General features: G+C 28.4%; 1 protein-coding gene across 1 annotated transcript in view; it reads left to right on the forward strand.

Annotated features, from left to right (window-relative positions):
* Positions 1-12,191: 12,191 nt before the first annotated feature.
* Positions 12,192-14,961, forward strand: part of LOC100206806 (eukaryotic translation initiation factor 4E type 3) — a 28,962-nt gene continuing 26,192 nt past the window's right edge. Inside the window, exons 1-2 of the mRNA XM_065818380.1 lie at positions 12,192-12,448; positions 12,659-12,731. Of these exons, the coding sequence (XP_065674452.1) occupies positions 12,255-12,448; positions 12,659-12,731 (267 nt within the window). The 5' untranslated portion in view covers positions 12,192-12,254. The remainder of the gene's footprint in view (positions 12,449-12,658; positions 12,732-14,961) is intronic.

The following is a 14,961-nucleotide window of genomic DNA, read 5'->3' on the forward strand; positions in this document are numbered from 1 at the left end:
AGTTCAATTCCCAATTTTTTGGTAAAAATTTGACAAGCAATTTTCATGCACAATTTCAATTTGTTTCAATTTTTAAAAGTGCATAAATCTTAGGTTTCAATCATTTCACCTTTGCCTATTTTATTTATCAAGTTGGACAATTTTTTGAATTTTTTCCCCCATTATTTCGGCAAAATCCACCAATTAAAAATTTTTTAATGGCGGCCTATGGGAAAACGCGTTTCGGTTAACGAACTTTTCGGTTAACGAACTAGTTCGTACTCCGAATTAAGTTCGTTAACCGGGGGACGACTGTATATGATAACCTAAAAAGACTTGAAACTGTTCAATCGTTTTCTGATAGAAAGCACCCTGGTCGTCCGACATCCTGGACTAGAGAAAAGAAAGCCGAATTAACGAGACTTGTCAACAATCGAAAAGGGGTCAGTCAGAGAAAAACAGGTTTTAAATTCGGTGTAAATCAATCGACAATTGGTCGTCATTTAAAAAAAATGAATATTAAATATAAAAAACGTGAAAAGACTTCAAAATACATTATAGAACAACAAATAAAGGCAAAGAAAAGAAGCAGGAAACTACTTTACCAACTCTATAACACAAAATCGCTTCTAGTCATCGATGACGAAAAATACTTTTGTTTTGCAGGGGACAACATGCCTGGAAATTCTGGATACTACACAAACAACAAAAAGACATGCCCAGAAAGTGTTCGTTTTGTAGGAAAACAGAAATTTCAAAAAAAAATAATTAATGTGGATAGCCATATCTGATCTTGGTATGTCCGAGCCATTGTTTCGCACTTCCAAGGCTGTAGCGATCAATTCATCAATCTATATTAATGAATGTTTAGAAAAACGACTTCTTCCATTTATTCACAAGTATCATGGAGACTTTAACTATTTATTTTGGCCAAAAAATTTAGCAAGTTCTCATTATTCTAAAGATTCTCTAAATTCGATGGACCAATATGTCTATTACGTTGATAAAGAATCCAATCCCCCAAATGTACCTCAAGCACGACCAATTGAAAATTTTTGGGGACATTTGGCTCAGAAGGTTTACGAGGGAGATTGGCAAGCTTCAACAGAGCAAGTTTTGATTGATCGCATTAAACTAAAACTACAAGAAATTGATTTAAACTTTTTACAGTTGCATATGAAAGGCGTCAGAGCAAAATTGAGATCAATTGCAGATGGTGGTGTTTTTTCATATAAAAAATAATATATTTTTATTAAAAGATAAATGCTTTATTTAAAAAAAATATAAAAGTAGTTTGTTTTTATATTTATAAATTAGTTATTGACGTTTTTATTTTGTTCGATAACTTCCGCATCACCCGTTAATGCTGACAATGTTTCATCACAAAACACTTTCAGACAAGTGATAACTTTTTGTCTTTCAATTGGCTTTGGATAAACAGAAACTTCCGTTAATTTAGACATTTTAACAATGTTTTTTGTTTCAAGCTTGTACAAATTAATAATATCAACCCACCATGCTATTTGTTTTTCTCTATCAATACAAAATTCAAGTTCTTGAGTTTTTTCTGTGATCCAGTTATTACGTATACTTTTTAATAAATGCCCCCATTATTTTTAATTGCAACAAGAATCAGGGTTGTCTGTTCAAAAAGAAATTCAGCATCAAGTTCTCTGACTGGTAACATTTTGTAAAGAGATTTTGGTCATTTAAACAATTTTACAACCAAAAAGCTCAGTACTGTGTTTGCTAATAGATGAGGTTTGTTTACTGATTTACCAAATACTATGCCACCATAATACTGCAACATTGGTTTAACATAAATCCGGAGAAGTAAAATGCCTGTTTTTTGTCTATCATCTCTAAGATTAGAGAAAATATGTCTAATATAAGTGGGAACATCTAAAGATTTATGTTTAGATGTAATTCTTCCTAAAGTGCGTAAACTTGGAAGTTCAAAATCTTCTCTGATGCGATTGAAGGCTGATCGCGAAAAAGAAAAATACTTAAATGCTCGCACAAATGTGTCAATTGGATACTTTTTTTCCCCAATACATGTTTTATTCATTCACAAAATTTGTTGATATACAACTTCTTTTTTGGGTGTTATTTCACAACAATTTAAAAATCTTAATGCTTCTTGGATATGAGAAAATTTGTTCATAATATAAACTAGGTTAGATGATAAAGTCATAACACTAATTTTAACTCCACAATGAAATGCTTCAAAAGTGAGATCTTTATTTATGCAAAGAAGAAAGAAAAAGCACTTTCCTTTAAAAAGTATGAAGACTGAATATATAATATATCATTGCATAAATAATTAATAATAGCAAAATTAAATTCATTAGTTTTTAACTTTTCATATAAAACATTAATACTTTCTATTTTTTCTTGTGAATTAAATATTGCTAACTCATCCTCTTCTTGCCAGCGGACACTATTAAGACTTTTTGATGTTTTTCTAAGTTCATGGGTACAGTTGGAACTAAGCTTGGCTTTATGCAATCAAATACTGACGGAGCATCACGAGGTCTCAGCTTCCCATAATCAGTAACAGTCGAATAATATTTTGGCCAATGTCTTTCACATACTATTGTGTTATTAGTATCGGAAACATTATCTCTTGGTGTTATAACAGTCCAACGTTTTCGTTCTTCCATGTTTCTTGGAAGTCTAAATGTTTTAACTCTATTTTGAGGATTATAATTGCCATTGCAATTTATTACACAACATCGACGAATCATTTTCTAAATACTAAATTAAACCTTTGCTTTATCCTTCACCTCTCAACTAACTTTTTTTTTTAATTTGGAAGTTAGTTAAAATAATGACGGGTGTTTGATTACTGTAAATTTTATTCAAATATTAAACTTATGCATATATATATATATATATATATATATATATATATATATATATATATATATAGATATATATATAGTCAGTTTAAATTAATTTTATCGAATAAAACTTTAAATGAAAATTATTTTGTTAATTTTATAATAATTATTTATTAATGTTATATAATTATTATTATTACAAAAAAACCACCCCCGTATTTATTTTGTAAAACTGCTATCTAGTTAATCAAATATAAAACTATCTTTCCTCCAGTTTTTTACGCAAGCCGCGCGTTGGCAAGGCCTGTTATATAGTAAGCTATGGTTTGAGCATTTTAAATGTACATTCAAATTCATCAAAAGTATGCTCAAACAAGTTAAGATGTGATGTTAGGGGGAAAGAAAGATATTTTTCAAAAGTATTAGTTGGTTGAATTTTTTTAGCCTGGTTTTGGCCAACAGGTACAAAATATTTATTTAGTTTAGCAGCTATCTTTTCTTGATTAATCAAGAACTCTTCGTTTATTTTAATCGTTTTAGGCAAATATATTTTTGTTTTGTTACTGCCTGTAATTTCCCAAGTGCTTTTTGAACTTAGTTTATATTTTTCTAGCAAATTAGTATAGTATTTATATTTAAGATTTTTTCTTTGTCGTTCAAAGATTTTACCGTAATTTTCATAAATAGTTTCTACTTATATAAATACTTATATACTTACTTATATAAATACTTTCTACTGATTTTGATTTTAAATATTTAATACATAGTTTTCGTTTAACTTTTGAAGATTTTCTTAGTTCCTTGGTAATCCATGGGGATTTGTTGTTTTTTGTTTTAAGATTAATTTTTATTTGTGGGAAATTTGATTTGTATATTTCAAAGAATATTAAAAAAAAATTGTCGTAGACTAAGTTTACATTATCTAGAATAATAAAATGTTCCCAATGTAGTAAAGATAGTTGTTACTTAAATGATGTTAAATTTGCTTCACTAAAAATACGTTTAGTGCGATATTGGTTTGAATGTGGCAATATTTTATTATTAGTATTAATCAAAAAGAATATCGGAAAATGATCCGAGAAATCGTTTTTAATTATGCCCTTTTGAATAGTTTCATTAAATAAATCATTGGTTATTATATTATCTATAAGAGATGTTATATTATATTATCTATAAGAGTGATTCTAGTTGGTTTATTAATTAAGGGAATGGATCAGACATGAAATAAAGCATCATAAAACGTATTGTAAAATAGAAATGTACTAAAATTTTCAATTACGCCAGATGGTGGCCGATAGTAACACACGGTGTCATAATTCGACCTTCAGGTTGAACTTTATCCTACTTAAAAAAAAAATATGCCATCAAATAGATATTTAGTAGAATATTAAAAATTGAACATTTTAAAAATCCAAGGGTGCATTTTTGGACTGGGGGGGGTCCAAAATCCTATGGAAAATATTAATAACAAGAGGGCAGAGGGGCCTTGACCCTCCAATTGCCAAATTTTTAATATAAAATATAAATCTAGCATAAAATATAGAAATAACTTTAAATTTTTTGTTTACATCCCTCTCCCTTCCATCTTCCCCATAAAAAAGCATGCACTGCAATCCTTGCATGCAATGTACCAAAACTCGTATTTTATGGGGCATTGTATGGCTCTTTCGAATAATAATTATAATATATGATGACTTTATTCACCAAAATATACTTTATTTTTTTAATAACTTTATGCTAAATTTATATATCTTTTATCTTTATTTTTTTCAAACATTGATTTTAGTGAACCTAAATCCGGCCTCTCGGTCATTTGTAGGCAGAAGACAAATTTTATAGATAATTATATAAAGGTAAATACTTTTACAGATCTTTATTTAATTAAGTTACTGCATAATATTTATTAAGTTAATTAATATTGTCTTTAAGTTACTATCTTCGTCTTGATAAGAAGTCTGAAACTGCCTTATGCATGTTCTCTCCGTGGTCTTGGTGACTTACATTTCTTTTATATCTTGCCCAAGTTGGTTTAAACTTAGAGTAAATAGTTTCTCCTATTTGTTCTGCAATCTGGCTAGACCACATTGATTTTCTTCACAAAAAGGAATAATATGCGCTAACATGATGTGGACCTTCCATGTTATGGGTAAGGTGTAATTATAGCCTTTTGAAAACTCTATTAGGTAATTGTATGAGTCTTTTAATCTAGCAATAGAATGCTTTACATTGGGACTAAGGAAATCACAGAAAAGGTCATTCACGACACACTTTAAATCTTTGAAACATGTAATTATAGGTATTAGCTGTCGACAATCATTTAGGAATGCCTCTTCTAGATCATGAAGATTATTCAATACCTTGTTACAGTTTACTCCATCAAACCCTCCTCCATGATAGCCATATCTGAGAATGTATTTTCCAGACAGCCACTGATTAAAGTTTGGCCATAGAGTAAAAACTAGGTCGCTGAGAACATTTATAAAACCCATAAATATATGTAACGATGATGGAGGAATTTTGTTTATCACTTTAACTTCTAAATCTTCATCAAGATGAATAAGCCTTTTTTGTATAACATTTTTATACAACTGTGCTGTTTCTTTTTTTACTCCTGCTGCTTGAAACTCTGAAAGATGAAGATCAAGGCTTCCAAACGTTCTTAGATTTCCTACATTTATAGTCTTCTCACTTTCACAATATAAACATGCATGGATGCCACCATGCTCAGATAAATCCATAATCATGTTAGCCAACTTTAAATCCCATGCAATATGAAAACCCAGGCTGTCTAGCTGGATAATATCTAAAATTTGTTTTATCTTCTGATATGCTATAGGAACATCTTCAGCAATAGCAATGAACTGTATACGTTGCACACCAGACCCAATATATTTATCAGATCCCCGACGTTTACTTCTGTTTTTTATATTATTACTGTTAACTTTAAGTTCATCTGCATCAAAGATGTTAACACATATTTTCAATGAAACTCCACCTCCATCAATTGAAACTCGTACAATGGTATTATAAAGATTTAACTCTCTCTCTCACTTATAATGTTCATAACAAAATCTGAAGAATCTTTTACACAAACCAGGTTCCTATCAACCTTTTTATCCCCAACTTCAAATTGCACGGACTGAACACTGTAATAACTTTTCACAGTTAATTCAAGATCTGACAGTAACTTCGTCACTTCTGACTGGACAACTCTCTTTCCTGTGGCCTTGTTAAGAGTAGAAATCAGTTTTCTATTTCCTCTGTTTGAAAGATCAAGATTTATTCGAAGTTGCTTGAATGTTTCAAAAGAGAATTGCTGGATTTGATTTCTGTCTCCTTTGTTCTCAGGACGACCAACTCTTATTATCTGCGGTTTTCCGCAGGTGGCTAAATAAAATAGATCACCTGAATTTACTTTTTCTTTGTTCATTTTTTCCTTTATTATTGAAGAAGCCACCTGCTCTGCACTCTGCATACCTTATTCCAATGCCAATGATGTAAGGTTTTTTACAGCAGTTGATTTGCAGCATTTGTGCTCTAAGCCACGACCTATATAAATATTGTTGATGGTAATTTGACTATACCAATATCATGTAATATTTTAAAATCTTCTGTTTATATTACCTATTGTTGACAGCCATTTAGAGCAGATCTTTAATGTGTTTTCTAGAGAGATAGAAGAGCTCTCATCAATCTCAATTGTAATAATGTCAGACTTGCGCTTCTTAGAAATCCAATCAATCTAAATAATAATTATTCAGAACTGACATTTGAGCTTTTTATGACAGAATTGACATCTTTATAATTTAGCAGATATTTTAAAATTCTATTTTAAAAAATGCAATTAACTTAAACCTAATCTTTTCTATCTTCTGTGTCCATCTGGCTGGTGGTTTCTTTCTTTTTGCAAGCATGTACAAATTAGTTTTGCAATTTCCACATAGAGAAGAAGGATAGGCTGCAATTTCTTTCATGTATCCAGAGTATACATACGTCTGAACCAGTTTTTCAATAGTATCTTGGACTGCAATAAGACTCTTTTAAGTTTTTGTTTCCCAGCAAACACAGCAATAACTATTTATATTCATTTTTTATTTGCTAAAATTATAACAATGCCATGAGTATTATAATACAATTTTTTTAAGATTTAGAAAATTTATTAAACCAATCTTTAAATTTTTGAAGCACTTCACGCCAAAATTTTAATAAAACAAAAAATTTAAATATACTTGCATATTTTATGCTACATTTATATTTTATACTAAAAATTTAGCAACTTGGGGGCCAAGACCCCTCTGCCCTCCTATTAATAATATTTTCAATAGGATTTTGGACCCCCCAAGTCTAAAAATGCACTTTTGGATTTTTAAAATGTTTAATTTTTAATATTCTAATAAATATCTATTTGATGGCATATTTTTTTTTTAAGTTGGATAAAGTTCAACCTGAGGGTCGATTTATGACACAGTGAACAGCTAAGTAAAATGCTTTTGGTTCTTTTGGTTAATATTTTAATAGCTAAAACCTCTATATTGTTGTCAGAATTACTCATGTCATGCCTGATAAAAAATTGTAAATTTTCTTTTATGTAAATAAGCAAACCGCCTCCGCGTTTTTTAACTTTTCGCGCTAATGGTATCAAATAAAAACCTTGCAAATTAAGATCAGTACAAGCATTATCATCATTACACCACGTTTCGATTAAGCAAATTACGTCAAAAATTTCAACAGTTTCCTCAATTACCACCCACATCATCCATCCCCATCACCCGGCGCATTTAAAGTTTTCAGAAATAGTTGACATTTAATCGAAGTAGAGCAATTTCGCTAATAAATTATTTGTTTGTACAAAATACATTCATAATGTTGTAAAAATAAAGAAGGAATAAAAAGAGGGCAATTAAGAATTCTTCAATTTTTGTGACCATAAAAAGACACATCCTGAAAATTTTAAACTGTTCTTTAAAAACACAAAATAAAAAGCTAAAGTTTGTATATTAAAAAAAAATCGACTTATTATTTTTTTAATTTATTGACAAAGTAGTAATTACAATAACATAAGAAAATAAAATTGAAAAAAGTTATCAATCTTGTATAGGGGAAGTTTGTGCACTAAGGGCTTCCTTGTACCTATGACCACCCCACTTTATTTGGAAACTATAAAGTTCTAAGTTCTAAGTTGCTTCTTAGTGAGGTGATTAGTTGTAAAAATATTCATTTTTTTATCCTACATATCCACATATCCTATTTTGATTCCTAGAGACAGTTGCCACGGCAATTTATAACTGGAAAACGCTTTTTGATGGTTTAAAGTAAATTTTTACAATCCTAGAGAAAATTCTTTTCCATCTTGTATAATACTTTATATATTATTTGTTACTTAAGTACTAAATGCGATGTTCAATAAGTTTCCTCGTAATCGGGGTTCGTTAATAAATGACACTTTTCATGAGGTTATCGTTTCTTATACCTTGGGCCATATAGTTTGCTTGTACCAAGAACCTTATGTGAGTATTGATTTTTCTTGATAACGAGGTTGGTTGTTGAATTTTGATCTGTGCAGAATTTTTCTTCTCGCGATTGTTTTTAGACTTACCATTTTAACATTTTGAACTACCAATTTTCGCATTGACTTATTTGTCAGGTTTGCTCAGAGTTATTAGTCAATTTTGTTATTTATTTAAAACAATCTAAGATTAAATAAATTTTTAATCAAATTTATGTCTATCTTTGTTGTCAACTTATTATAAAGTTGAATTAAATTTTCAAATAGCAACCCTAGGTACAATAGCGATTGGCCATAGGTACAATAAAAAAAGGCTTATTCTACCTAGTGCCACTAATTTTTAAATCCTTCCACATGACAAACTTTTATAGTTTAAATCAAGATACTTATAATGATACAAAGTAATTAGTATAGAGATGTGATCATATCAGTTTCACCATTTTTAGGTATTGAAAAAATCCAGTCCGAGGTACACGAATTTTCCCTAATGATGCAAAAATTAATTTATTTTTAAAAGTTTTAAAAATTATTTAGATTTTCATGGATTTTTTTTTTTTTTTTAGTTGTTTAGCGCTGAATGTTAACGCGAAACTTGTAAAACTTATAATAAAAATTCAGCAAAATATGTTTTTTAGCTATTGGGGGAATATACCTTCTAAATTATAAAAGAGTTATAATTATTAAAATAACTTTTAAAATCGACTTTCAGCCACCTATTTTGCGATTTAGGCTCATAGTGCGGTAGATTATAATCTCATCCTAGGTAGAATCAATTAAAAAAAATTTTAATCTATTTTAAGTGCCCCAAGAAGTCCTTGCAAACTTATCACAGCGCACCACGGAAGAAGAATTTGAAAGGAAGTTCACACCTCCTTGCTTACCGATGTTATAACACTTGCCCTGAGGTGGCGTTAAACTGCACTACGGCTGCTCAAAACAAAGAGATTTCAAATTGTGGATATGAGTATACTCTCCAAACAGCATAGCTATTAGAATGGAAAAAGGGAAATGTAGGTAGTTTTTTATAAGTTATAAGTGGTGTTATACTTGTGGGTTTTTTTGTGATGGAATACGTTAAACTTCTGGGTGTAGTTCTTATGGAAGAAGTAGGTGTTGATGTCTTTTCCTATTTTAGATTTACTACTTTATCGTTAGATGGTAATTAATTGTATTGAAATAAATTTTTGTTTCGGTATTGAGAATAATACTTTTGTTTTTGGTTCGCGAGTTGTAGAAGTATCAATTTTTCTAGTCTAGAGTTGTAGAGGTATCTATTTTTCTAAGTTTTTGCGATGGATACTTTTTGCATTTTAAAATACGCAAAATAAATTTGTAACGTAATTTTTTTTAAATTCTATTACACAGTATGGATACACATGAGTCGTTATAGCTTTGCAGCTTTTCATCATTCTAAATAAATATATTTAAAAAATTTTTATAGTTTAAAGTTATAATAAAAATTGAATTGATTTTATAGAAACCGTATTTCAAATCTTAAAAATACTCTTTTCAAGTTTTTTTTTAAATCTTAAATACGAAGTTGTTTTAATATTACGATAAATAGCAGCTTCAAAAAAGTCGATATGAAGGTTGCGAAGGACTCTGATAAAAAAACAAATATAAACTTAATTAACATTAAACTTTGTAAATATTAACTTTAAAAATAAGGGGTCGTCCATAAAGTACATACGCTCATAGGGGGGAGGTCTTCAAAAAGCGTACACTGGTTCCCAGGCCTCCGCCACCCCATTTTTTTAAGGCCTCCTCATTTGGTATAGACATAAACATACTTAAGTTTTGAGTTTGCATAATGTGTGAAGGTGTCCTATCTGGATCTAAAATAAAAAGCTCCTTAAGTTAGCAAGAGGACACAAAATTTGCTGCTTCTCCCCTATAAAACAGTAATACACCCTCTGCATCAGGTAGGTGTTGCGTCGGCCAAGTCTTTTAATTCCGAGTTATTTTGGTTGTAATGCCATTACTACATTCTGCACTAATAAATATTTTTTCTCCGAAGTATTGTTAATATAGTTGTTTTTAAAATTCTTTTAACATGTGTTTAATGCAATAAATCGCTCCAACATTGCAAGAAGTCTATTCCACTTTGTCTTTACTTCCAGTATTAACTTGAGTTCTTTATTGTATTCAATTTTTACGTATTTTTGTAAAGTTATATTTTTGAATTGTGATTTACGAAACATTCGTACAATTCTCCGGACCTTTTAAATTGTTTGTGCAATGCTAATGTTGTCTAATAATTCATTGTGTCTGTTAAATTAAATAAATCGTTGTTTGACTCGTCTATAAATCCACTGAAGTTGTACAGACAAGTTACAAGTTTTTTCCTATTCGTGGTTATGTTATATTTAACATCCCTTTGTTCGTTGTAATTTCTTGTAATAGTTGTTTTTTATTAGATTGATCACCAATATTATGCAGGTTTGGTTTGTGTTCCGGTATATCAAATATTATTATTGAATTTGATTTATAAATTGACTTGATTTTTTTAATAATATTCATTTAAATGTCATAACTTACATCATGTAATAATTAAATTTTATATGTTGCAAATTACAATATATAAAATTTAAATAAATAAATCAATTTATAAATCAAATTCAATAATAATATTTGAACTATCTGGGGCGCAAACCAAAACTGTAAAGTATTGGTGATTCAGATGCAATCTCTATTTTCTTAATTTTTACCGAAATTTAATAAAAGAGATAAAAGGAAGTAAATAATACTCAAGTTTCAAATGATAATATTTTTAATATCTTTAAAAATGGTAAAAAAAATTTAGTTACCGGGAAATTTTATTGAAATCCCGGGGTAATGGGATGATTTTTCACCACCGGGATCCCGTTTGAGAAGCCTTAAAACTGATAGAAAAAACTAATTATTGAAACTAGTAAAGGAATTTACCTTTTAACATATAAATGGAATAGCAATTTATAATTTATTATGCATTTTATTGTTATTACAATTTTATTTTGCCTTGATGTAAATATTATTTAATTCAATTGAATTATTATTAACTTTTAATTCAATTTTTTGTTGTTCACTTAAGAAAAAAAGTGCCTCAAAGGATGTTCAACTTTGAAGAAAATATGCGCTCACAAAAAAATACTTATTATTTGCGATGTTTATTTATTTTTTACCCTTTCCTTTTGTCAGTCAATTTATATTAGGGTACCTTTTTTTTGGTATGTGAAATAACTTTTAGCAAACTTCATAGAAAATTTCAAAATTTTGTATGTTGAGAAAGTTAAGTCAACTGAGAATACTATGCAAAATATTGTAGTAAGTAGGCTTTCTACGAAAATAACCTGCAAAGTGTGATTACCCTTATGGAAAGACAATAAGTAGTTAAAGTATTGCTTTTCTACAATTCAAAACTCAATTTTTATTCCTCAACAAGATTAAAATTTTATTTACTAATCTCTTAGCGTTTGAAAGTAATGAGAATGTAATATTTATAACTCCCCAAAATGAGAGAGTTATATAAAATCTAGTGTTATACGTATAAAAAATCTAAAGTTAGCATTCTAAATAAATGTTGCTAATTAAAAAGTTATGAACTTACATAACTAAAAGCTATGAAAAGATTGCTTGAAAATTGCTTTGAAAAAAAAGTTATATTAAAAATGGCAGTGAAAAATTGAAAACGAAAGAAAAAATGCACTTGAAACAATGCGGAAGATCCCAATAAACGTTGAAGACGCTATTTTGTCAAAACCTAAACCGATATGTTGCGTTGAACGTTTTGCGGCGATTTTTGCCAATAAAAAACTCATTTTGTATTGAATCCTAACCAATCTGGATCTAATTTATATCGCTGATGAATTTTAAGATTAGTTTCTTTTCGACTGTTTATATGTACCAGTTCTCTACTGTGAAATCGCCACTTGCTTTGACACTAAGATATGGCAACTGATCTTGGTAAAACAGCAAGCAAGTCTATTGGAATTCCGGGGGCAGGGAGTGTTTTAACAATACAAAATGATGAATTAGCTTTAATATCGACTCCAAAACTTTCTCCTTCATCTGTAACAACTCTTAAAGACACTGAAAAACTTGGTATTCCTTTAAAAACTCCGTGGACAATGTGGTATGATAGGTAAGTACAAAGAAGTAATATTATAATTCCAAATAAATATTTATTTTATATTATAATTTTTATTAACACTCGGCCCCTTAAATCTGAAAAACAAACTTTGATAGTTTAGGTCAATTCGCAGAGTAAGCAGTTTTACTTTTAAAGTTTAAATTTAATTTAATTTGTGTTCCATTAATTTGCGAAAAAAAAAATGTAATTTTTTAAAATAAGATATGAGAGAGGTTTATCTGCAGCGGAATACCAAGCAAATCTGAAGAAAATATACACTGTCAGAACTGTTCAGGTACAACATTTTATTAAATTACCACAGGTTTTTATATTCAAGGTTTAAATTATTTTCATTTTCAAATTTATGTTAGTTTTAATACTTTTATTGTTTAATTTTATATATTATTTGTTATTATTTTATTCCTGTTATATTTTTTTTCCCTAACTTTAAAGGTAAACAATGTCCTTTTTTTGGGGTAGAGTGTCAAAAGTGTTTTTATTTTTTTACTTCACTCTACTATTTAAAAAAGAAAGCAATGATCACCTTACTAAAGTTATAGAATAGAAAAATAAGTTTATACACATATTGTTGTTTTTATTATTATAATTTTTATTATTATTATTATTATTTATTATTTTTATTAATGTTAATTTTATTATATGTTATTATAATAATAATAATTATTATTATTATTATTATTATTATTATTATTATTGTTAGTATTATTATTGCTACTATTAACATAATCATCATAAGTAGCAGCATTAATTAATAATTATTAGTACTTTGTCAAAAAAAATAAAAACTTGACAAAACTAACAAAACTTTAATTTCTTCGTACAGTATTAAATCTGTTGCTGAACTATAGCTATAAAATAATTTATAACTATAGTTCAACATGTTTTATTAACAAAGTAATTTGGAGTTAAAGCTTATACTTCTGGAGTTGTTAAATAGTTTGCTTAAGATTTCAGAAATAAATGAAACATTTTTGAGGTAATTATAAGATACATCCTGTTCTTGCTTGCTTGTTCTTGTTACAAGAACTTTTTCTTTTTTTTTACAAAAACTTTTTTTTTTTTTTTGAATATGTGTTTTTTGAAAAACAAAGCAATGTAAACTTTTTTTGGTGTCTAAGTTTTTATTGTTTATAAGTAACTTTAGTATTTTTAAAACACAAGTTAAAATTTTTTTTTGATTATAAAATGTTTACAGAAACAAATATAGTGAGTTAAGATTGATTGATTGATTTTTAAATTAATTTGATTTAATTACAATTAATTAATTGGATTTAAATTAAATTAATTGATTTTTAAATTAAACTAAATTGTTTTTAAGTTAAACTTAATTGTTGCAGATATAATTGTTGTAGATTTCTTTTCATTTAAAAAAAATTTCTTTTGGATAACTCACTGTATTTTTATTTGAAATACTGAAGTTTCATTTTATTTTTGCTTCACCTTATTTTTGTAAAAGATTAGCAATGTTTAGACTATGTAATATATTTAGTTAATAAAATGTTTATGTTAACTGTACATATAAAAGTATGAGTCACTCAACTGTAGTTAGATGACTTTAACAGTAAAATGAAAAATACTAATGAAGTTTGCGGTATAATAAAATAATAGCAATCCAATTTTTATTTAGAATTGCCCTTTTAGTATTTAAATTAACAGAGTTAACAATGTCATAGGTTAGACTGTTCCATTTATTAACAATCCTATTAGTAAAGTAATGCGTTCTTGCTTCCGAAATACGAACATTTTGTTTGTGCAATTGTTGATTATGACCTCTTAATTTTGGATGTAAGTTGTTTATTGGATCTCCAATTTACTTTATGAATGTCATTTTTATTTTTTAATATTAAAACATATTGCTCCGTTCTCTTCATTTTTCTAATGACTTCAATCCAAATTCTTTTAATCGATCCTCATTATTCATACCTTTTAAACATCTTGTTTTTGTTGCTCTTTGTTGTACTTGTTCTATTTTATTGATGTCTTTTTTATAATAAGGAATTTGCTTCACCAAATTGGTGAAGCAAATTCCAAGTGGGGTTGTGCCAACGAACAATACAGCAATTTCATTAGGTCTTTATCTAAGTATATAAAACAATGTTTTATTTGACTAAGTATTCTGTTTGCTTTTCCTGCGATCATATCTATGTGATTTTTCCATTTTATATGATTAGATATTAGGACCCTTATAAATCTTGTTCCAAAAATGTTTTTATCATGGTGTAATGATTTTCATTGCTCGTTGGTTGGTTCATATAATGATTATAGCGAGGTTTTTTTTCCCTATATGCATAATTTTGCGTTGTTAAAGTGTAATAACCATTTTTTTCTTCATTTACTAAGGTTCAATAAATCCTGTTGCATTGCATAGTTATCATTGGTATTTGTTATCACCGAAATAATTTTTGTATCGTTGGCATACAACTTGCAGCAATTTTTTATTTCTTGTGATCATCAATATAGATAACAAGTAATAGTGGAGCTATTACTGAGTCCTGTAGCACTCC

Source organism: Hydra vulgaris, chromosome 14, assembly GCF_038396675.1.
Source record: "Hydra vulgaris chromosome 14, alternate assembly HydraT2T_AEP".
NCBI classification, from domain to species: domain Eukaryota; kingdom Metazoa; phylum Cnidaria; class Hydrozoa; order Anthoathecata; family Hydridae; genus Hydra; species Hydra vulgaris.